This window comes from Pongo pygmaeus, chromosome 3 (genome assembly GCF_028885625.2).
Source record: "Pongo pygmaeus isolate AG05252 chromosome 3, NHGRI_mPonPyg2-v2.0_pri, whole genome shotgun sequence".
Classification (NCBI taxonomy): Eukaryota; Metazoa; Chordata; class Mammalia; order Primates; family Hominidae; genus Pongo; species Pongo pygmaeus.
In genome coordinates this window covers 164,090,271-164,115,435 of record NC_072376.2, presented here as the reverse complement: position 1 = coordinate 164,115,435, position 25,165 = coordinate 164,090,271, and the positions used below count along the sequence as shown (strand labels likewise).

The 25,165-nt window shown below is 40.5% G+C and overlaps 1 protein-coding gene across 22 annotated transcripts in view; it reads left to right on the top strand.

Moving 5' to 3' along the window:
- SH3D19 (SH3 domain containing 19) overlaps positions 1-25,165 on the top strand; it is a 204,034-nt gene that overhangs the window by 152,185 nt on the left and 26,684 nt on the right. For all 22 annotated transcript variants that reach the window (XM_054484892.2, XM_054484878.2, XM_054484871.2 and 19 more), the window contains 4 exons: positions 4,969-5,076; positions 11,320-11,432; positions 21,033-21,094; positions 22,401-22,665. In XM_054484892.2, the coding sequence (XP_054340867.1) occupies positions 4,969-5,076; positions 11,320-11,432; positions 21,033-21,094; positions 22,401-22,665 (548 nt within the window). The remainder of the gene's footprint in view (positions 1-4,968; positions 5,077-11,319; positions 11,433-21,032; positions 21,095-22,400; positions 22,666-25,165) is intronic.

Sequence of the window (25,165 nt, the reverse complement as noted above, 5' to 3'; positions counted from 1 at the left end):
AACTAAATATGTCTAAATTAGATAAATTCAAAATTTTATATCTGCATTGTTTCCTTTTAAATTGAACCCCAAGAAGTTTTTATTTTTCTAGTTACTTTATGGAAAATTTTATGGCCATTATTGCCTTGAAAAAGCAACAAAAGAAACCAGAAGTTTCCTCTTTTGTTCTCTTATTTTTAAGTGGTTTTGTTCTGGTTTGCTTGGCAGAGGTGTTAGCTTAATCTTGTAACTTTTTCCTTATGATTGAATTTATTTTATTGGATTTGTTTCTGTTAGAAAAGTAAAATATATTCGTGGTAACAAGTCAAACAATTCAGAGATTTTGGATTAAAAAAAAAAAATGTAAACTCCCCACAGTAACCAGTGTGAACAAAGTATGCAGCCTTCTGTGCCTTTGGGCATGCCATACCAAAGCTTACACATATACACATAATGGACTTTTTCCAGAAATTTTTACCATACTATACCTGTTACTCAGCAGAGTGCTTTAAAAAACAATGACATTTATCACTTCTCTTCAGGATAATAGGTCTAATTATAATTCATTGTCTCCTTATACCTGCCTGATACCTCATAGTATATCATAGCTGGTTCAGTATTTCCCCTGTTGATGGACATTCAGGTTGTTTCATTTGTTTTTTATTTGTTGGGGTGGGGAGATGTTGTTTTGTTTTGTTCCTTGTTGGTTTTTGCCACACAAAAGTTGCTGCAGTAAATAACCTCATAAGCATGTTCACTTCTGCTGATGCTTTTATTTCTGAAGAATAAATTTCTGAAAGTGGGACTACTAGTCAAAGGTTGTGATCTTTAAACATTTTAACTAGTACTAATGATCCAGTTTCTTACCTGGTGGTGTCTGGAGTACCCCAATATGAAGTGCCAGCCTTGCTTTATGTGTTGCCCACTTATAACTTCTGTTGGAAAAAATAGCCTTCTTATGAAAAGACATAAAAAGCGAACTTATGTTTCTAGAGAGAAACTTGCACACCATCATAAGATAAGAAACAGGCCTCTGGCTCCACCTTCTCATTGAAGTGATGCTGTTTATCCTCCCCACTAATCTGCACTCCTCACATGGATCACAGCCCAGACAACATGCAGACAGAGAGGCAGATGCAGAGCTCACTGACTCAGTGAGCACAGCTGGGGGAGATCATTAAACAGACCACTCCTGCCAAACAGCCTGCAGTGGTGGAACACGAAGACTTCCTTGCCTCGCCACATGGAGAAAGAATTTTTTTTTCCCGGAGACATGTATAGTAGAATAATTATACATGATCTGAGTGCCGGTTATTAAAAAACAGCTAACGGTATTAAAAATAAAAAAAACAAGAGAGTGAGTAAGCTAGGACACTTTGAATACTTCATAAGTTACACCTATGCTACTTCAATTTAAATCCTTCAGGTTAAAACAAAAAATGATTGGACCCTTTAACACAATAGGTGAGATCTGCCCACACTGTGTGCAGGATTTGGGTCAGGATTTCCTAAGGCCATTCTTCCCACAGCAAGCACGTTTTGGATGCCCCCTATGTTCAGCCCCTCAGGGGTGCTGATTGTCCTCTTTTCTCCTTTCCCTGCCTGCCCCTACCCCCATCCATGCCCTCACTTGTGAAGGCATGTGAGTGTGTAGATCTTATACTGGCCCAGAATTTAATTTGATTTGGGAAACAATTTAAGTCATTACATGCTCAAGATTTTCTTCCCCCTTCACACCCACCCAAAAAGCATCATTAACTAAAATTTTAAACTAATAACCAACAGGTTATTGATACCAAAAGCAGCTGTTAAAGAAATAGCACTTCAGGCCAGGCACAGTGGCTCACACCTATAATCCCAGCACTTTGAGAGGCCAAGGTGGGAGGACCACTCGAGCCCAAGAGGTCAAGACCAGCCTGGACAACACAGTGAAACCTCGTCTCTACAAAAAATAAAAATTAGCCAGGCATGGTGGCACATTCCTGTAGTCCCAGATACTCAGGAGGCTGAGGTGGGAGGATTGCTTGAGCCCAGGAGGTTGAGGCTCCAATGAGTCATGATTGCACTACTGTGCTCCAGTCTGGGTGACAGAGTGAGACCGTGTCTCAAAAAAAAGAAAGAAAAAAGAAATGCTACTTGAAGGATAGGACACCGTGAATGATTATTGGAAGAACTATTCAAATATGTAAAATCCAGTTTTTGGAAAGACAATGTCACCTGCCTCACCTACTGCACTCCTGTTTCCTTCTGCAACCTGCTTCCCTTCTGCCCATACCTGAAGTTCCTCACCTTGGTCTGCTTTTTCATTTTTCAGTATACTTCTCACCTTCTAGTAAACCACGTGAATTGCTTATCTGTTACATGTATTGTTTCTTGTCTCCATCTTCCTGCTGGAATGCAAGCTCCATGAAGGCAGAGTTCTGTGCTTTGTTCACTGCTATATTCCCAGCACCTAAAATAGTGTTTTGTTTTGTTTTGTTTTTTTAACTAAGAAGTAAAGTTTAATGTCGAAAATGCAAACTTGGGGAAGACAGAAAAGATCACACACAAGGCTGTCACTTCACACTTGGAAGGTTGCACAGCGGCCGGGCAGAGGCGCGCCTCACTTCCCGGACGGTGGGGCGGCCTGGCAGAGGCGCGCCTCACTTCCCAGACGGTGCGGCGGCCGGGCAGAGGCGCTCCTCACTTCCCAGATAGGGTGGTCGGGCAGAGGCCCTCCTCACTTCCCAGATGAGGTGGCCGGGCAGAGGCGCTCCTCACTTCCCAGACGGTGCGGCGGCCGGGCAGAGGCGCTCCTCACTTCCCAGATAGGGTGGTCGGGCAGAGGCCCTCCTCACTTCCCAGATGAGGTGGCCGGGCAGAGGCGCTCCTCACTTCCCAGACGGGGCAGCCGGGCAGAGGCGCTCCTTACTTCCCAGACGGTGGGGCGGCCTGGCAGAGGCCCTCCTCACTTCCCAGATGGGGTGGCCGGTAAGAGGCGCTCCTCACTTCCCAGACGGGGCGGCGGCCGGGCAGAGACGCTCCTCATGTCCCAGACAAGGCGGAAGCCGTAAAATAGTGTTTAATGCATAGCAGGCACCCAGTCGATATTGAATGAACAAAAGTGCTACAAAGAAATTGATATAAAAGTGCTAAGAAATTGATATAAAACGACAAAGAAATTGATATAAAATGATCGTGGGTTTGTTTTTCAAAATATTTACATAATAATAATACCTGTAATATTTATAGAAAATACATGGACAGATATGCCAAATTTTAGACAATAATTAATTTTAGAGAGATGAGATTACAAGAGGTTTTCTTTTTCTATTTTATATAATTCTTAATGTTTCTCACTTTTACAACAAATATTACTGTGAAGTAAAAAAGTACTATTATGCTTATTATATATTTGTTATAATAAAATTAAAGAATTAAGGAATTTGGTTAAATCTACAAACAGGAGCTTTGTTGTTTTATGGGTGACATAGGTCACAGTGGAAAAAAGTTATATTATTAAGTCTTTTTTTTAAGTTTGATGACTTCTTTTGATAATCTTGAGTTGGTTTTTTAACGTAAGACTAGCCTCACTCACTGTGAGCTGGTAAGATTCCACAGAGGAGTCATCTATTTTTTTTTTCCTCAGTAGCATAATAATAATTTTAGCTAGCTTGCCATCTGGGGACCCTTCCTAAGTGGTAGATAAGAAACTTAAAATAGGATTGTACTTTACCATCGTATTTCCCCACCCAGCACTGTTACTGGCATAAATATGTGAGCAAGTGACTGGTGAGAGAGTGATGCCTTTGGCGGGGTATCTGATGGTGAGATTGACGGAGAACTGAGTGGAAGAGAAGGCGAAGTATCAGATTGCCAAAAGGGCTTTTATTCTTAGCGCAGCCCTTCACGTATCCTGCAAAGAACTGGTCAGCAAAAGGTGCTTATTGAATTACACCTCATAACAGGCAGAATTTGAATGCTGTTCATCACAGGAGCTATGGAGTGCATAGTTTTATAGAGAGTATCTCCCCACAGGCAAGATACATAGAACAGGTGCAGAATTACAGCATATACTCATTTCGCCTCTTGTTAAATAAAAGCAGACAGTCTCATGCGATCCTGTGTGCTGAGTAGAATATCCATTATAGAGCATTTTCTTTTATTTTTGCTAATCTTTTTACTTGTAGATTTCCCATTTAAAAAAAAAATGTATAGTCATTTTTCCAAGCCACTAAAAAGGACACTTATATTAAAGACTGTTTCAGTAAAAATGTTTACAGCCATGCTTTTGTTTAAAGTATTTCTTCTAAGTATATACTGTCCATTTAAAATATTGGGTTAGTGCATTACTTCCAATGGCAAAAACTGCAATTACTTAATAAATCGGTTAATATAGAGGAATGCCGAGTCATATATCCTTGCCCCAAAATTAAATATTTGAAGGGATATGTCTTATTTTATTTCTGGGATAGAATGTTTTTCATTTTCATGTTACTGAAGTGTAGTTTTACTAAACTACTAAATCTGAGACTGCTAAGCACCTTCCCTGTGCCAGGCACAGCACTGGGTAGGGTGAGGGCCCTGGGAGTCAATATTCTGGGACAGGCACAGGAGGTGTACAGGGAAAGAGTCTTTCCTCTCTGTGGCATCTGGGAGGCTTTAGGATGTGGGAAAGATTGTCTCCTCATCTCAGTTGCCCCTCATTTTCAGGCAGACACGTATGAAATGATTACACTCCCCTGAAAGATCAGCTTCTACATAATTCAAGATCATCCTCAATCTCTCTCATCAGAGAGGAAGAAAAGCCACATGAATTATTTACAGAACACTAAGTTATTTCCTTTTATGAGCTCCAACTTTGTTTTTGTCTCTGCAAACTGAGATTTTGTTTATCCATGAATAGTTTCCCCAGGGGCATGAAAAATATGACTCTTAAATTATGAATGAGGTTTTTTGTTTCAGTCCATGTTAACTAAAACATGCAAAATAAACTATGTTTTTCATTAGATCCCTTTCAGCTCCCTGCAAAAACAGAACCAATAAAAGAACGAGCAGTTCAACCAGCACCCACCAGGAAGCCCACTGTAATTCGAATTCCAGCCAAACCAGGAAAATGTAAGCACTTCTCTGCTTTCTTTATTTGCTTCTTCAAGAGCCTGGGAGAAATATATGCTAATTTATCAATGTCTGCTTTTGAAATTATGTGTAATCTGCCATTCATAGTCAAAGCTATTTAAAAGCAAATTGTTTTTTCACAATTCTTTGAAGAATTAGTTCAGTAAATTTGGATTTCCTTTTCCCTTTCCCCTTCGCTTCCCTTTCCCTTTCCCTTTCGCTTTCGCTTCCCTTTCCCTTCCCTTCCCTTCCCTTTCCTCTTTTTTTTGGGAGTCTCGCTCTCTCACCCAGGCTGGAGTGCAGGGGCAGAATCTCGGCTCACTGCACCCTCTGCCTCCCGGATTCAAGCAGTTCTCCTGTCAGCCTCCCGAGTAGCTGGGACTACAGGCACACACCAGCACACCTGGCTAATTTTTGTATTTTTAGTAGAGACGGGGTTTCACCACATTGGTCAGGCTGGGGATTTCATTTTTCTTTAACGTTGTCTTTAGACAGAGAATAGAGGGAAACTGAAATTTAGAACAATTGTTATATCCCATGTTAACACCTCTGGTACAGATTTGGTGGGAAAGTAATCTAAACTAATAGCAAATAAAGGTGTATATGTCTATCAGTCAGGAGTATATTATTGCAATCAGCATAATCTCAAATATGGCTATGTGTGAATTCTGTGAAGAGCAGTAACCAAAAGCTTTAAATAATAGTTTATAAAAATACTTCTTAAATTGGCCAGGTGCAGTGGTTCACGCCGGTAATCCCAGCACTTTGGGAGGCCAAGGTAGGTGGATCACGAGGTCAAGAGATCAAGACTATCCTGGCCAACATGGTGAAACCCTGTCTCTACTAAAAATACAAAAATTAACTGGGCGTGGTGCTGCGTGCCTGTAGTCCCAACTACTTGGGCGGCTGAGGCAGGGGAATCACTTGAACCTGGGAGGCGGAGCTTGCAGTGAGCCAAGATCGCGCCACTGTACTACAGCCTGGGCGACAGAGCGAGACTCAGTCAAAAAAAAAAAAAAAAAAATTAGTGTAACGTTACATTTTGGTTTACTTCCTTACTTGATTTTTTAATAGTATAACAAATGAAATTCTATAGGAGCTTTAATAAGTACTTCAAAAAGAAATCTGATATTTATAATGGGAAAGCCACAGGGGCCAGAACTATTTATTTTAGGCACAGATTATTAAAAAGTGTGATTAAAAGGGTGTTTGTGCATGTGTACACACACATACAGTGGGTTCCAGAGCAGTTCATGGCACTGCTTGGAGTGATCACACAGCTTTCTCTGTGGGCCTCTGATTTCATTTATGCCTGCAATGCCTTTATATCATAGCCCACATGCATTCTTGCCTTTGTCTAACAAGAGACTCTGCCCACTTCATTCCTCCTAAAGCAGAACAAGCATTCCACTCTTTCACCTGTAGCACCCAGGATTGTACTGCAGGCATATTCCCTTTATTTTAGGAGTTTGGTTTTTCTATAAAGCACTACCCAGAAGGATTATCTTGGTTTCAGTTTTTTGATGATTCTGTTACTAACTGATGGCTCTCAGCCAAGTAGCAAGAAAATTGAATTGAATTGCTGTGAAGAATGTGGAGGAGAAAAAAATCAAAGGTATCAAATTCTGGTTCTAGTTTCTTAGGAAGTTATATTTTATTTTTTTAGAGGTAATATTTTAATGTTAGATTTAAAAACCGGTGGTAGGCCAGGCATGGTGGCTCACACCTGTAGTCCCTGCACTTTGGGAAGCTGAGTGGGCGGATCACTTGAGGTCAGGAGTTCGAGACCAGCCTGGCCAGCATAGTGAAACCCCATCTCTATCAAAAATACAAAAAAGTTAGCCAAGCATGGTGGCACACACCTGTAATCCCAGCTACTTGGGAGGCTGAGGCACGAGAATTGCTTGAACCCGGGAGGCAGAGGTTGCAGTGAGCCAAGATCATTGCCGCTGCACTCCAACCTGGGCAATAGAGCGAGACTCCATCTCAAAAAAAAAAAAAAAAAAAAAAAGAAAAAACTGGCAGTATATTTCTTTTGACAGTATTATATAGCCCATAAATCAGTAAAATGATAGCTTATTGGGTTGTTTGCCCGTTTGCTAGTACTTTGTTAAATGTATTCTGGATTTTAACAAGTATACTAACATATAATGATAAGAAATATTGCCTGGGTTTTAAGTAATACAACTTTTACAGAAATTAGTAATAAATACAAATTTTTAAATTTATTCATCTGTTGTGTCATTGTCCCCAAGTCCACCCCCAGGTCTGATGATTCATTAGGAGGACTCACAGGACTCAACATATAGTTAGTTGTATGTATGGCTATTATTTATTATAGCAAAAGTATATGAAGCACAATCAGCAAAGAGAAAAGGCAAATGTGGTGAAGTCTGGAGGAAACCAGATGCAAGCTTCCAAGAGTCTTCTATTGGTGGAGTCAGAGGACATACATAACTCCTCCAGCAATGAGTTGTGACGAGTGTGAAATGTCAACCAGAGAAGCTCACTACTGATTCAGTGCCCAGGGTTTTTATTGGGGGCTGGTCATGTAGGCACTCCTAGAAATTTTGGCACATACCAAAATTCCAGATTCCCAGAAGGAAAGCAGATGTTCAGCATAAACCATATATTCTGTTTTATCAGTTTTGAGGATGGCGAGAACTGTCCCAAAGTCCAAGTTCCTATATGCCAGTCAAAGACCAATCCTGTGGCTGGGTGTGGTGGCTCATGCCTATAATTCCAGCACTTTGGGAGGCAGAGGCAAGTGGATCACCTGAGGTCAGGAGTTCAAGACCAGCCTGGCCAACATGGTGAAACCCCATCTCTACTAAAAATACAAAAATAAGCCAGGCATGGTGGCGTGTGCCTGGCTGATGCAGGAGAATCGCATAAACCTGGGAGGTGGAGGTTGTATTGAGCTGAGATCACGCCATTGCCCTCCAGCTTGGGCAACAAGAGCAAAACTCAGAAAAAAAAAAAAAGAGACCAATCTTGTAAGTAGGACTTTCTAGGGATAAAGTTTCAGGCCTGCTATGTTTACTTTTTCTGCACACTCGTAAACTGCATTAATAGCTTTGAAATCCTGAAAAGGATATGCTGAGGAAGCAGCTTTAATTATTATCCTGACAAAGCTCCAAGAACTGGTAGAAAATTGAATTCTAGGAGTTCGAGACCAGCCTGGCCAACATGGTGAAACCCTGTCTCTTCTAAAAATATAAAAATTAGCCAGGCTGCAGCCATAAAAAAGAATGAGTTCGTGTCCTTTGCAGGGACGTGGATGAAGCTGGAAGCCATCATTCTCAGCAAACTAACACAGGAACAGAAAGCTAAACACTGCATGTTCTCACTCATAAGTGGGAGTTGAACAATGAGAACATGTGGACACAGGGAGGGGAACATCATACACCGGGGCCTGTTGGGAAGTTGGGGGCAAGGGGAGGGAGAGCATCAGGACAAATACCTAATTCATGCGGGACTTAAAACCTGGATGACAGGTTGATAGCGGAAGCAAACCACCATGGCACATGTATACCTATGTAACAAACCTGTATGTTCAGCACATGTATCCCAGAACTTAAAGTAAAATTTAAAAAAAATTGTTTAAAAAAATGAATAAATAAAAATAAAGGCTCAATTAAAAAAAAAAAAATTAGCCAGGCATGGTGGCACACGCCTGTAATCCCAGCTACTTGGGAGGCTGAGACAGGAAAATCACTTGAACCTAGGAGGCAGAGGTTGCAGTGAGCCAAGATCATGCCACCACATTCCAGCCTGGGCGACAAAGCGAGACCTCATCTAAAAAAAAAAGAGTTGGGAATTGAACGATGAGAACGCTTGGACACAGGAGCACACCAACATGGCACATGTATACATATGTAACAAACCTGCACATTGTACACATGTACCCTAGAACTTAAAGTATAATAAAAAAAAGTATATATATTTTGTGTGTATATATATTTTGTGTGTATATATATTTGTGTATACACATATATATACACACAAAAGACAAAAACAAAGTGAGGAGGACTTTCTGCTTTAAACGGCAGGTAATTTATACCCAAAGAGGGTATTTTAATTCATCATTAAGCTTCTCTTCAAAAAAAAAAAAAATTGAATTCTATACAGCTAAATGTAGGAGAACTGAAATGACAGAATGATTTCTAGGGAGTTATTTCTATTTATATCAAAAATCAGTTCCTCAGAATTTTATTAATATAATAATGCATATATTCTGTGGAGGAAAAAGAATGAAACTTTGGTGTCTGAAGAATTTGGAATGGTCAAGGGAAAAAGGGGATAGCTTCGTGGTGCAAATGTCCTTGATCTTATTTGAACCTGTCAGCTCCTTTCCCCGGGGCCTGTTTCTTCTGACCAGGTTGTCCTTTTCCCAGATGTCTGCAAGGCTCCCTCCCTCACGAATCCTTCAGGTCTTTGCTCAATGCCACTTTTTCTCAGAGACCTTCCCTGACTACATTATTTAAAATTGGAAATCTCCTACCTCCACATCCCACACATACTCACACCAGATACTCCCTGTGTTCCTCCTTCCAGTAAGCTATCTCCTTTCTACTTTCATATTACTGGCTTATACTCTTAAATATTTGTCACGACAGTATTATACTCTATATGATTAACTATTTCCTTGTAAGAATAAGGAAACCACAGCACAGAAAACATCTTCAAGATGGTGACTGAGTTGGATGTTTTTATTATGTATGTCTTAATTCCCAGAGCAGCCTTGCCTCTCACTAAGAATGTTTGCCTCGCTCTAAATCATTGTTTTCCTAGTTGCTGGCCTGGGTATTTTCCTCCCTTTGAGAATGTTGTCCTGTCTGCGGATAAAACAGGAACCTGACAAATCATCTTCTTGTTATAGGTTTTTCACTTGAAATGGAAGTAGAGAGTGTACATTTGAAAAAAGAAAGAGAGAGAGACAGAATGCTCATCTGCTCATCTCCTTTTAATGTCTAAACCAAACAGTGTAAAAGGTGGCTTTATGTTACAGTCATCCACTCTCCAGTTGTTTTTGCACACTCATTTTAATTAGCCGTCACTAATTTGGTCATCTTGGTTTTCTTCTTTTTAAAATAAGTTGGGGCTACATTATCACTGATATGGGTGTGGTTTGGATGTAAAGGTATTGTTTGTTTAATTGAGGGCAATTATGTTCATTAATCAGAAGCTAATGAATTAGAAAACACACTGGGCGGGTGCAGTGGCTTACGCCTGTAATCTCAGCACTTTGGGAGGCTGAGGTGGGCAGATCATGAGGTCAGGAGATGGGAGACCATCCTGGCTAACACGGTGAAACCCCGTCTCTACTAAAAATACAAAAAAATTAGCCGGGCATGGTGGCGGGCGCCTGCAGTCCCAGTTACTTGGGGAGGCTGAGGCAGGAGAATGGCATGAACCCGGGAGGCGGAGCTTGCAGTGAGCCGAGATCACACCACTGCACTCCAGCCTGGGTGACAGAGCGAGCCTCCATCTCAAAAAAAAAAAGAAAGAAAGAAAACACATTGAATTCTTTTTGGATGAGTGAGTGTTGGATACACCACCTATTAAGAAGCAGCATGCCTTATCAAAATGAACATGGACTTTTAGGTTCAAAACAATGGATCTGACAATTACTAGCAGTAAGACCTTGGGTAGTGCATTTATTTTCTTCTTAGCTTCAGTTTCTTCATCTGTAAAACAGGTAGGATATTATCTAGTGTAGCACTGTGCAATAGAACTTTCTGCAAAGATAGAAATATTCTTTAACTGTGCTGGTAGCCACTAGTCACAGTGGCTAGTATTTGAAATGTGGCTAGTGCAACTGAGGAACTGAAATTTTAATTTAATTTAATTTTAATTAATTAAGATTTAAGACTAAATCATCAGATGTAGCTACTAGCTAGTGGACTGGACAAATCTAGCACATAGATCTTGGTTGGAGAAATATATGTAAATATAGAGCCTAACTTAATTCCTGGCACATAAAAGGTTCTCAACAATGCTGGCTGCTGTTGTAATTGTTTAGTATTATTTTCACTCTCTATAAAACATATAGTAAAATTAACTGATGTTGACTAACACATCAATTTTCTGAAGTTTGCTGGGAGCTCTTTCTCATTTGCTTAACTATTTGTGTGTATCTTTTATGATAGCCATTTTTCTAATAAACTAAGCAGCAATCATTTCATTCTTTGGAATCCCAAAAACTAGAAATTATTGATGAATTACTGCTACTTTTTCCAGGTTTACATGAGGATCCACAAAGCCCACCTCCTCTCCCTGCTGAAAAACCTATTGGAAACACTTTCAGTACAGTATCTGGAAAGCTCAGTAATGTTGACAGAACTAGAAACTTGGTAAGTGGTCATTATAGATTGTATTAGATTGAAGACGTAGCTATGCATTAATTTTGAATAGTCAGCTGATATCTAAATTATTTTATTACTGGTCAGATTAAAAACAAGAACCCTCTATTAGAGACCAGTTTCTAAGCCCCATGTACTTATATAATATAGTGTTCAATATGTTAAAAGTCCCTATAGAGAGATTAGGCCAATTCATTGTACTTCACTATAAAATAATTTGTATACCAACTTAATAGCATTGTCTTTTAAATGAAACTAATAATGAGAAGGTTATTAAAATGTCTAAAAACCTTTAATATTCAGGGAAATAACTTTATTCAAGTTGTCGGTTTTTATTTAAAATACCCAATTAGTGACCAAAATTTAAGATAATTAACATAAGAATTTTTAAATCTGAAATTTAAGAAAAATGTATTTTTTTAATTTAAAAAAGTGTTTTACTGTGCATTTGTTAAGATGGGGGTCAAAGAGATTTTTTTAAGTACATATATATATTTTTCATTTCAACTTCAATATCCTCAATACTTTTTTTTTTTTTGGTCTTCCAACTTTTGTGGTTTCTTGGGGAAACAGACATGCAACAAGTAATTAGAGAAGTGGTTTAAGAAAAAGAATAAAGGTGGCTGGATGCGATGGCTCACACCTGTAATCCCAGCACTTTGGGAGGCCAAGGCGGGTAGATTACCTGAGGTCAGGAGTTCGAGACCAGCCTGGTTAACATGGTGAAACCTCGTTTCTACTAAAAATACAAAAATTAGCTGGATGTGGTGTCGTGTGCCTGTAATCCCAGCTACGCCGGAGGCTGAAGCAGGAGAATCGCTTGAACCCGGGAGGCAGAGGTTGCAGTGAGCCAAGATCACGTCATTGCACTCCAGCCTGGGGCGACAGAGCGAGACTCTGTCTCAAAAAATAAAGAAAGAAAGAAAGAAAGAAAGAAAGAATAAAGGCTTTCAGAGGACTTTATGGGAAGCCCATGACAAAGCTCCTGATTATTTCCTCTGTTTTAAATTTAAATAATAATTGTACATATTCTTGGGGCACATAGTGATGTTTCAGTACATATATAGGGATCAGATCAGGGTAGTAAGCATATCTGTCATCTCAAACATTTTTCACCACTTCTGTTTGGAATGTTCAATATCTTCCTTCCAGCCGTTTGAAGCTATATATTATTGTTAACTATAGTCATCCTGCAGTGGTATAGAACGCTAGAATTTATTCCTCCTGTCTAGCTGTAATTTTGTATTCTTTAACAAAGCTCCCTATCTCTCCCTTCTTTCTACCCTTCCCAGCCTCTAGTATCCTCCGTTCTACTTTTTATTTCTATGAGATCAACTTATTTTTAGCTTCCATATATGAATGAGAAGATGCAGTGTTTAACTTTCTGTTCCTGGCTTATTTCACTTAACATAATATCCTCCAGTTCCATTTATGTTGCCACAAATGACAGGATTCCATTGTTTTTTATGGCTGTATAGTATTCCATGGTGTATACATGCCACATTTTCTTTATCCATTTATCTGTTGTTGGACACCTAGGTTGATTCCGTATCTTGGCTATTGTGAGTAGTGCTGCAGTAAACATGGATGTACAGATGTCTCTTCAATGTAATTTCCTTTCCTTTGAATAAATTCCCAGTAGTGGGCTTGCTGGATCATATGGTAGTTCTATTTGTAGTTTTTTGAGGAGCTTCCATCCTGTGCTCTACAGTGATTGTACTAGGTTACATCCCCACTAACAGTGTATAAGAGTTCACCCTTCTCTGCATTCTTGCCAGCATTTGTTATTTTTTTTATCTTTTAGATAATAGCCATCCCAACTGTGGTGAGATGATACCTCATTGCCGTTTTGATGTGAATTTCCCTGATGATTAGTGAAGTTGAGCATTTTTTAATGTATTTGTTGGCCATTTGTGTGTCTTCTTTTGAGAAATACCCAGATGATTTGCCTTTTTGTTTTGTTTTGTTTTGTTTTTTGTTGTTGTTTTTCTTTTTTTGAGATACGGTCTTACTGTGTCTCCTGGGCTGGAGTGCAGTTGTGTGATCACAGCTCACTGCAGCCTTGACTTCCTGGGCTCAGGTTGTCCTCCCACCTCAGCCTCCTGAGTAGCTGGAACTATAGGCACATGCCACCACACTTAGCTAATTTTTTGTATTTTTTGTAGAGACAGATTTTGCCACATTGCCCAGGCTGTTCTTGAACTCCTGGATTCAAGCAGTCATCCGGCCTTCACCTCCCAAAGTTTATTTGCCCATTTTAAAATCAGATTGTTTGGGTTTTTTGCTGTTACCATGTTTGAGTTTCTTTTGTATTCTGGATACTAATCCCCTATCAGATGAGTAGTTTGCAAATATTTCCTGCCATTTTGTAGGTTGTCTTTTCATTCTATTGATTGTTTCCTTTACTGTGCAAAAGATTTTTGGTTGATATAAGCCCATTTGTTTATTTTTACTTTTGTTGCCTGTGCTTTTGAGGTCTTATTCATAAAATCTTTTTTAAGACCAATGTCCTGAGGTGTTTTCCCTGCTTTCTTCTAGTAGTTTTATTGTTTCAGGTCTTAGATTTAGGTCTTCGAGTTGAGTCTTATAAAGAGTGAGTGGGAGGGTTTAGTTTCATTCGTCTGCATATGGATATCTAGTTTTCCCCAGTGCCATTTATTGAAGAGACTGTGCTTTCCCCAGTGACTGTTCTTGGCACTTTTGTCAAAAATCAGTTGGCTGTAGATATGTGGATTAATTTTTGGATTGTCTCTTCTGTTCCTTTGGCCTGTGTGTCTGTTATTATGCTAGGTCCATGCTGTTTTTGCTACTACATCTTTGTGTAGTGTATTTTAAAGTTGGTAGGTGATGCCTCCACCTTTGTTCTTTTGGCTCAGGATTGTTTTGACTATTCAGGGCCTTTTGTGGTTCCGTACAAGTTTTAGGATTTTTTTTTCTATGTTTGTAAAGAATGTCATTTGTATTTTGATAGGGATTGCATTGAATCTGTAGATTTCTTTGGGTAATATTCTCATTTTAACAATATTAATTCTTCTAATCCATGAATATAGAATGTCTGTTTGTTTGTATCCTTTGTATCTTCTTCCATTTTTCCATCGGTGCTTTGTAGTTATCTTTGTAGAGGTCTTTCACTTCCTTAGTTAAATTTATTACAAGATATTTCTTTTTGTAGCTATCATAAATGGGATTGCCTTCTCAATTTCTTTTTTTAGCTAGTTCTTTGTCACGTATAGAAATGTTACTGATTTTTTGTGTATTAATTTTGTATCCTGCAACTTTACTGATTTCATTTATCAATTCTAAGAGGGTTTTTTTGGTAGAGTCTTTAGGTTTTCCTAGATATGAGATCACACTCTTTTTTTGAGACGGAGTCTCGCTGTGTCGCCCAGGTTGGAGTGCAGTGGCACGATTTCGGTTCACTGCAACCTCTACCTCCTGGGTTCAAGCAGTTCTCCTGCCTCAGCCTCCCAAGTAGCTGGGAATACAGGTGCACACCACCATGTCCAGCTAATTTTTTTTGTATTTTTAGTAGAGACGGGGTTTTATCATGTTGGCCAGGCTGGTCTTGAACTCCTGACCTCAAGTGGTCCATCCGCCTCGGCCTCTCAGAGTGCCAGGATTACAGGCGTGAGCAACCACGCAGACCACAATCTTTTTTTTTTTAATGTCCATATGGCATATGATCTTTAAGGCTTGTTTTAAGAGAAATTAACTTTTAAAGTCTTTGAACCAAATTTGCAGTTCAAATTTCATCATGATTTTACATTGTGCATTAACTATGCTTATTATACAGGCAAGCCCACCTAATCATCTGGCGAAGAAAAATTTCTTTGAAGGAGGCATTAAATTAAATTAGCCAATATCAAGTTAATGAGATTTTCCTGAAGAATGAATTAAAATTTAGTGATCACTTGTGATTTTCAAAGTAACTGGTAATAAAATTTTATTAAATCTGGGCCAAGAAAGCCCAAAAGAGGATAGTAGGGTTCCTACCATACTAATGTTAAATAGGAAAATCCCAAATTCCCTTGGAGGAAAAGTTGCTTGAGAAGGTTACTGGCTTCTATTCTGAAATGGTTATAAAAAGGAGTGAGAGGGTGATGATGAATAAGTAAAACATCATTCGTTAATGTCCATTATATGTAATGTCCATCATATGTAATGGACTTTGTAAACTATAAAGCTCTATTGAAATAGTATTGGGGTGCACGGTGGCTCACACCTGTAATCCCAGCACTTTGGGAGGCCAAGGCAGGCAGATCACTTGAGATCAGGAGTTTGAGATCAGTCTGGCCAACATGGTGAAACCTCATCTCTACTAAAAATACAAAAATTAGCCGGGCATGGTGATGCGCGCCTGTAATCTCATCTACTTGGGAGGCTGAGGCAGGAGAATCGCTTGAACTCAGGAAGTGGAGGTTGCAGTGAGCCGAGATTGTACCACTGCACTCTAGCCTGGGCAACAGAGCAAGACTCGTCTCCAGAAGAAAAAAAGAAATAGTTAGTATTATACAAAAATGAGCCAGGTGTGGTGGCACACACCTGTAGTCCCAGCTACTCAGGAGGCTGAGGCACGAGAATTGCTTGAACCCAGGAGGCAGAGGTTGCAGTGAGCTGAGATTGCGCCACTGCACTCCAGCTTGGGCAAGAGAGCAAGGCTCTGTCTCAAAAAAAAAGAAAAGAGGACGGGTGTGGTGGCTCACACCTGTAATCCCAGCACTTTGGGAGGCCAAGGCGGGTGGATCACTTGAGGTGAGGAGTTCAAGACCAGCCTGGCCAACATTGTGAAACCCCATCTCCACTAAAAATACAAAAATTAGCCATGTGTGGGCCGGGTGCAATGGCTCACGCCTGTAATCCCAGCACTTTGGGAGGCCAAGGTGGGCGGATCGCCTGAGTTCGGGAGTTCAAGACCAGCCTGACCAACATGGAGAAACCCCATCTCTACTAAAAATCCAAAAAATTAGCTGGGTGTGGTGGTGCATGCCTGTAATCCCAGCTACTCGGGAGGCTGAGGCAGGAGAATTGCTTGAACCTGGGAAGCGGAGGTTGTGGTGAGCCGAGATCACGCCATTGCACTCCAGCCTGGGCAACAAGAATGAAACTCCGTCTCAAAAAAAAAAAAAAATCAGCCGGGTGTAGTGTCATGCGCCTTTAGTCCCAGCTACTTGGGAGGCTGAGGCAGGAGAATTGCATGAACCCACGGGGGCGAGGTTGCAGTGAGCCGAGATCGCGCCACTGCACTCCAGCCTGTGCGACAGAGCAAGATCCATCTCAGAAAAAAAAGAAAAGAAAAGAAAAGAAATAGTTAGTATTATCATGTTTAGTGCTGAGCAGTCCAGAAGCAACTTCCACATTTTAGAAAAAAAAAAAAAAGGGAAGTTATAATAAATTAAACCATGTATAATAATGTATAATAAATTAAACATTCATAATAAATTATGAATATGGAGAGATACCATATTCATAATTGTGTTTGTACCTCACATGACAACATGAGGAAAATCCTGTCCTGCACTGTTTATAAGGGGAGTTAGAACATTCACTACTGTACTATAATAAATGCATACCATAATAAACACACTGAGTCTGAAGGAAGAAGAGATGAAGAATCAGACTACAAGTTAAATGATTTGCCTGAAGTCACGCATATAGATTTCTGGGACCTGAAAGTCAATCTGTGCCTAAGAAATCCCTTTTTTTTTTTTTGAGAATTACAATTACTGAATGAATTTTGAAACAGAGGCCATAAAGACTTAAAGGTGTGGGCCAGGCACGGTGGCTCATGCCTGTATTCCCAGCATTTTGGGAGGCTAAGACAGGTGGATCACCTGAGGTGACCAACATGATGAAACCCCATCTCTACTAAAAATACAAAATTAGCCAGGCGTGGTGGAGCATGCCTGTAATCCTAGCTACTTGGGAGGCTGACGCAGGAGAATCGCTTGAACCCAGAGGTGGAGGTTGCAGTGAGCTGAGACTGCGCCACTGTACTCCAGCCTGGGCAACAAAGCGAGACCCTGTCTCTAAAAAATAAAAAAAGAAGTGGTGCTAATTCTTGGAGAAAAAAGATAAGAAACATATGGAGGCCACTCAGTAATTCCAGCAGACAAGAGTGTGGTCTTGGGAGAAATACCTGTTTTTTAAAAAAAATATAGCGGCCAGGCATGGTGGCTCATGCCTGTAATCCCAGTACTTTGAGAAGCTGAGGTGGATGGATCATGAGGTCAGGAATTTGAGACCAGCCTGACCAAAATGGTGAAACCCCATCTCTACTAAAAATACAAAAATTAGCCGGGTATGGTGGCACGCGCCTGTAATCACAGCTACTCAAGAGGCTGAGGCAAGAGACTTGCTTGAACCCAGGAGGCGGAAGTTGCAGTGAGCCAAGATTGTGCCACTACACTCTAGCTTGGGTGACAGAGCAAGACTACGTCTCAAATATATATATATACACACACACACATATATATGTAGCAAAAGGCTAGGCACAGTGGCTCACCTCTGTAATCCCAGCACTTTGGGAGTCTGAGGCAGGTGAATCAGTTGAGGTCAGGAGTTCCAGAACAGCGTGGCCAACATGGTGAAACCCCGTCTCTACTAAAAATACAAAAATTAGCCAGGCATGCTGGCGCGTGCCTGTAATCCCAGCTACTCTGGAGGCTGAAGTGGGAGAATTGCTTGGACCCGGGAGGCAGAGGTTCAGTGAGCTGAGATCATGCCACTGCACTCCAGCCTGGGCAACAGAGTGAGACTCCATCTCAGAAAAAAAAAAGAGAGAGAGAGAGAGAAAATAGCAAAACACTGGGGAATTATTTTTAAATTGGAATATTATTCCAGTGCAGATGAACAAAAAAGATAGAATCTGCAGAGACAATACAAGCAGGAAAACCAGCTTCACCAGAAACTAAAATGCTTGTCCAAACAAATTAAAAGCCAGAGTTCAGGGATATCAGAGCTAGAGAAAAACTGCCAAAAAGCAAATGCAGAGAGCCTTGAGGTTATGTGTGGAATACCCACGAGGAGGAAGTCCCTAATCAGTTATCTTGCAAAGACTCAGCAGAACCTGGGCATAAACCCAGACTTCAGCAAGCACTAAGACAATGGCTCCTGCAAGAACTGTCTCCTTCTCTCAATATTTGGAGTATGTCAGATACAGCAGTGCCTTTCAGAATGTGCCTAACATCCCTAAAGAATTTGAATGTGCTACTCTTTTTTTCTGATTTAAAATTTTCTTACTGTTGCAAATTAAGAAAAAGATGTTTAAAATTTCCCATAAAAATACCACCACCCAGGAAAAACTATAGCTAATATTTGGTACAAAATTAGGGTCATATGCTGTGCATTTATTACAGTACATCATCTGCATCCTTCCATGTCAAATTTATGTATCTATTTTTTAAATTTTCTTTATCAAAGTATCTAACAATTACAATTTTGAGAAAAGCAATTAAAATTTCTTCTTATCTGCTAGAGTTTGTTTTAATTTTAAAGGTAGCCAAAGAAATAAATGCATTTTTCAAGCATCATGGCAATTTTTGTCAGGAAAAATATAGGCAGCAGTGTAATTATAAGGCATGGATTATATTCTGGAATATTGCAGGGTTTATGAGCTGGTTACTGGCTTCACTACATTAATTGAACTCATTAGTGAAACCAAGTTTTAAGGGCAAGCTTAATTTGTTTTTTAAAATGGGATTTTATAACATTGAAACATGTTTAAATGATCACAGTTATTGGCAATTAATCATTTGGTATTTAAGGAAAAGGTTATAAATATTCAGTATAATTTAAAAATCATAAAAGTGAGTTTGGGCTCATTTATAAGAAGGAGAAAAACAGTCTGAAGTAGCCCAAAGATTTCCAAGCTTTAATTAAACATCCTTTACAAAAAAAAAAAAAAAAAGCAGTGTAATTTAAAGGGTCAGCATTTTTTTTCTTATGAAGTTTTGGGGAAATATTATTTCCTGAGTGTGTTGGGGACTTAGAAAGTAGGAAAAGTGGAAAAAAAAAAAAACACACACAGAATTAGAAGAATTTAGTGAGGGACTGGGTGTGGTGGCTCATGCCTGTAATCCCAGCACTTTGGGAGGCCAAGGCGGGTGGATCACTTGAGGTCAGGAGTTTGAGACCATCCTGGCCAACATGGTGAAACCTCATCTCTACTAAAAATACGAAAATTAGCCAGGTGGGTGGCACATGCCTGTAGTCTCAGCCACTCGGGAAGCTGAGGCAGGAGAATCACTTGAACCTGGGATGCAGAGGTTGCATTGAGCTGAGATTGCATCGTTGCACTCCAGCCTGGAGGACAGAGGGAGACTCTGTCTCCAAAAAAAAAAAAAAATTTTGTGAGGGCTTTTTCCCCCTCCCAAAAAACAGAAATTTTGGCTTTGAGATCCTTTGGCTTCCCACTCAACAGAGGATCTGAAAATATTCTCCACATATTACCTTCATTTCCCAATCCTTGGGCTATAACATGTTCAGAAAACCTGTTTAAATTGAACAGTTTGACCCTTCCCCTACAGAAATCTTCCTATTAATCTCCACACTTCCAGTTTCTCTCATCTACCATTAGGATAAAACATCCCAACTGTGCCTGTCTTTTATTTTTCACATTATTCTCCTTTACTCTTTTCCTCTTTTCTACAAAACTCTTTTTAGCCCATCCAGCCCCTTTGCTGGAGTGGTACAAGCACACTGCTTTCTTGGACCTTAGCTATTTCTCCTCACATGCCTTCCTCTCAGACCATCCTGCAAGCTTCTTTTACGTTCCCACCTCCTTCTAGTTCAAAACCCACTGCAAATTGTTGAAACCAAAGAGTGATGAGATAAGATCTGCCTATTCAAAGCAAAACCAACTAATAACCATCCCACTTACTATGTGTTTAAACTTAGGAGCAATATGTTTCTTATGTGTGATCACGGAATGAATAAAGAGCATATATATATATTTTTTGTTTGTTTGTTTGTTTGGTTTTTTTTTGAGATGGAGTCTCGCTCTGTTGCCCAGGCTAGAGTGCAGTGGCACGATCTCGGCTCACTGCAACCTCTGCCTCCCAGGTTCACGCCATTCTCCTGCCTCAGCCTCCCAAGTAGCTGGGACTACAGGTGCCCGCCACCACGCCCAGCTAATTTTTTGTATTTTTATTAGAGATGGGATTTCACCGTGTTAGCCAGGATGGTCTCAATCTCCTGACCTCGTGATCCACCCTCCTCAGCCTCCCAAAGTGCTGGGATTATAGGCGTGAGCCACCGCACCCGGCCAATAACATACATTTTTAAATTATCTTCAGGGCCTGCTTAAATTTTCCCTTAATATCTCATGAATCCACTGAATGCATGACCATGCAGTGCAATTGCTCAGGCTGTGGTCCGCAACAGGAGACTGGTTTCTTCCTGTCAGTGTTTTCACTTGTATTAGGACATGAATAATTTAGGCAGAAATAAGTTAATATTGTTTAAGTCTGAAAACTCTTTTAATTCAACTGCATTTCTACTTGTAGATCCAGCCAAAAGGTTGTCCAGAATTTCTCTTGACGAGTTCTTGTTTCAGATTAACCTTAACTAAAAAGCATTCTCTGCTGCTTGCAGGAATCCCACCACCCAGGTCAAACAGGAGGTTTTGTGCGAGGACCCCCAAGGTTGCCACCGAGGTAAGTAAATGTGGGAAAAGTTAGAGAAAAATTAATGACTCAGAGACCTAACTCTCTTTTTTATCACCAAGATTGAGTGTTGTTGGCCTTGGATCTTTTTTTAGAGATAAAATAATCTCACCAATTCACCCAGGCCCCTAATCCACAGTCTGCTTCTAACGGTAGGTTGTGGGAATCTCTGCTCCCTTTTTAACACAGTTCAATTCATAGAGCATTTATTTCCTCAAATAAATGAACAAGACTCATTTCTGAACTTGAAACAGCTCAACTTCTAGAATATACATATACATGCACACAAACACCCTCCTGGTTAAGAGACTGGTTTTTGGCATTTCCAAAGGAGACTGGCTTTGTGAGCTCAGAGGTGACTGCCTTCTGAGTTCCAGAGCTATTCAAATAAAGGGCTGTAATGCTATCAGAAGACATTATTACTATGTTGAAATTTATTTATTTATTTATTATTTTGAGACGGAGTCTCGCTCTGCCACCAGGCTGGAGTACAGTGGTGCGATCTCAGCTCACTGCAACCTCTGCCTCCCAGGTTCAAGCGATTCTCCTGGCTCAGCCTCCCAAGTAGCTGGGACTACAGGCATGAGCCACCATGCCCAGCTAATTTTTGTATTTTTAGTAGAGATGGGGTTTCACCATGTTGGCCAGGATGTTCTCGATCTCTTGACCTCATGATCCATCCACCTGGGCCTCCCAAAGTGCTGAGATTACAGGCGTGAGCCACCACGCCTGGCCGAAAATTATTTCTATCATAGGGATTAAGGAAAGGCTTTCAAAGTAATAGTTGTCCTATCCTTTCAGAACTAGCTTTCTTTATGTTAATCTAAATTAGACTTTTAATAGTAACGCCTATAACATGAATATTAGGGGATTTTGATGTTCCTTTTCTAATCATGTATAAGACCCCAGCACACATACATCGTATCTTATTATAAGCTTTGCATCTCAGACTTTGGTAGAAAGTGCTTAGTTTCCAGAAATAGTCATGATGTGTTTAAGAGCAAATGGGACCTTAGAGAGCTCATGATAGTAAATGCTTGTTTGTCTTGAACTAATGAATCTCTAGCGCAAGATAAGAGGAAGCTGGAACATCATGGCATTTCCTCTAATAATGTAATGTTTAATGCAGCAGTCGTTTGCTCAAAAATAGCATACCCTGCATGTTTCAGTAAATTGTATTCCACTAGCAGAAAGCTGTGTGTGTGTGTGTGTGTGTGTGTGTGTGTGTTAAGACAGGACAGAACAGAATTTAATACTGATCAAAACACTGACTCATGGCTACTACATTGACTTTCAGACCTGTGAATGGAAAAACCATTCCAACTCAACAGCCTCCAACCAAGGTGCCCCCTGAGAGACCACCTCCCCCAAAGCTTTCTGCAACCAGAAGATCTAATAAGAAACTGCCTTTTAATCGATCCTCTTCTGACATGGATCTTCAGAAAAAACAAAGTGACTTGGCAACTGGACTCTCAAAAGCCAAGAGTCAAGTTTTTAAAAATCAAGATCCGGTGCTACCCCCTCACCCCAAACCAGGACACCCTCTCTACAGTAAATACATGGTAAATTTAGCTTTTAAAAATGTTTGTGGTCAAGAGGTGTGCCCTAAAGTATATATAAGATTCATTATTCCTTAGAAAAAGATGATGGAACAAATGTGGAATTGTCGCTTGACGCCGAGAGTGCTTTAGATGAGTAGGCCATAATAAATTCTAGGTCTTGGTTGGGCACAGTGGCTCACACCTATGATCCCAGCACTTTGGGAAGCTGAGGCTGGTGGATCAGCTTGAGGCCAAAAGTTTGAGACCAGCTGGCCAACGTGGTGAAACTCTGTCTCTACTAAAATTACAAAAAATTACCCAGGCGTGTTGGCACAATCCTGTAATCCTAGCTACTCAGGAGGCTGAGGCGTGAGAATTGCTTGAGCCTGGGAGGCAGAGGTTGCAGTGAGCCAAGATTGCACCACTGCACTCCAGCCTGGGCAACAGAGCAAGACTCTGTCTCAAAGCAAACAAACAAAACACCTACGTCTTTAAGGCAGGGTTTCATTATTAGGAGAAATGTAGGGAAAGGGGAGAGAAAGCAGGGCAGGCCAGGCTTGTAACTTGCTGCCTGGCTGGACCAAACAGAAATTCTGAAAAACCTGACCCAGTGGGTTATACTAATGGGAGTAACTCTGACAGATACTATAGTTTATATCTTTTGTTTTTCCTTTCATTTAAGAGATGGAGTGTTGCTCTATCACCCAGGCTGGAGTGCAGTGATGCATCATAGTGCACTGCTGCAATCATAGTGCACTGCAGTCTCGACCTCCTGAGCTCAGGGATCCTCCTGCTTCACACTCCTGAGTAGCTGGGGCTATGGGAACATGCCTCCACTCCTGGCTTATAGTTTATATCTTGATATAGTTTATATCTAATAACTCCTTTTCCCCTTGAGTAAATTTTAAAATGAAGTAGAAAGTTCTTACTAAGATGGATAGTTTTTCCCTCATTTTCCCCTTTTGTAAGCCCAATAATTATCATGGTCCATTTAATAGTTACAAGTTAGAAGTTTTCATCAATAGTTGAGATGATTTTGTTCTCTTTTAATGTTTTTCTCATCAAATGACCTAAACCTTTGCCTGCATTTCCCACAGTTAAAAGACAGAGTTGCTGGGTGGTGGCTCATGCCTGTAATCCCAGCACTTTGGGAGGCCGAGGCGGGTGGATCACTTGAGGTCGGGAGTTTGAGACCAGCCTGGCCAACATGGTGAAACCTCCGTCTCTACTAAAAATGCAAAAATTAGCTGGGCGTGTTGGCACATGCCTGTAATCCCAGCTACTCCAGAAGTTGAGGCAGGAGAATTGCTTGAACCCGGGAGGCAGAGGTTGCAGTGAGCCGAGATTGTGCCACTGCACTCCAGCCTGGGCAACAGTGAGACTCCATCTCAAAAATACAAAACAACAACAATAACCAAAAAAACAGAGTTGACGTGTTCTCTACTTTGATCAGGTTAACCTGAAAAATATAAAACAAATAAAAATGATAAGGAGGCCGGGCACAGTGGCTCACACCTGTAATCCCAGCACTTTGGGAAGCCAACTGCTTGAACCCAGGAGATGGAGGTTTCAGTGAGCCAAGATCATGCCACTGCACTCCAGCCTGGGTGACAGAATGAGACTCTTTTTAAAAAAAAATAAAAAAGAAAAATGATCAGGAGAGCAGGACTGCTTACACTTTTTAACAATTGAATGACAGAGTAGCTTGTAACAAGAACAGCAATTAATAATTCTATATTGTGTTACATTTCCATCATTGAGCCAGGAATTATTTTTTCTTTAAGCTGTTCAGGGTTTTTAAAAAATCCTCCTTAGAGAAGGGTAAAGGCAAATAAGAAGGAGGCAGTATATTCATATATATTAATATTCACTTAAACTGATAAAACTTTAATTTCTAAAACCCAGGGGCATTCTTTGGGATAGATTACTTAATTAATAAATAACAGTAGTTGATGTATATTGAGTACTAATTATGAGCCAGGCGCTGTTTGAAGCACTTTATGTATATATTAAATAACTCATTTATTCCTCACACCAACCTTGTAAGGTAGATATTATTATCCTCCTTGAACAAGTGAGGAAAATAAGAAACAGAGACATAAAGTAACATGCCCAGGGTTGCGAATCCAGTTAATGGTAGAGCAAGATTTGAGAAAAGGTCAGCTGGCTCTGACGCCTGCTCCTAACCATAATGCCAATCGTAGCCTCTACTTGATTTGGCCATTCTGTTAAGAGCCCTTTCTCAAGGGGAACCAGATTTCACGTTTGGTTCTTGTCACACACGTCTGTGTGAAGAGACCACCAAACAGGCTTTGTGAGAGCAACAGGCTGTTTATTTCACCTGGGTGCAGGTGGGCTGAGTCCAAAAAAGGAGTCAGCAAAGGGAGACAGGAGTGGGCAGTTTTAAAGGATTTGGGTAGGTAGTGGAAAATTGCAGTTAAAGGGGGTTGTTCTCTTGCGGGCAGGGGCGGGGGTCACAAGGTGCAGGGTGGGGAGATCAGGAGACTCATTGTCCCGGGGA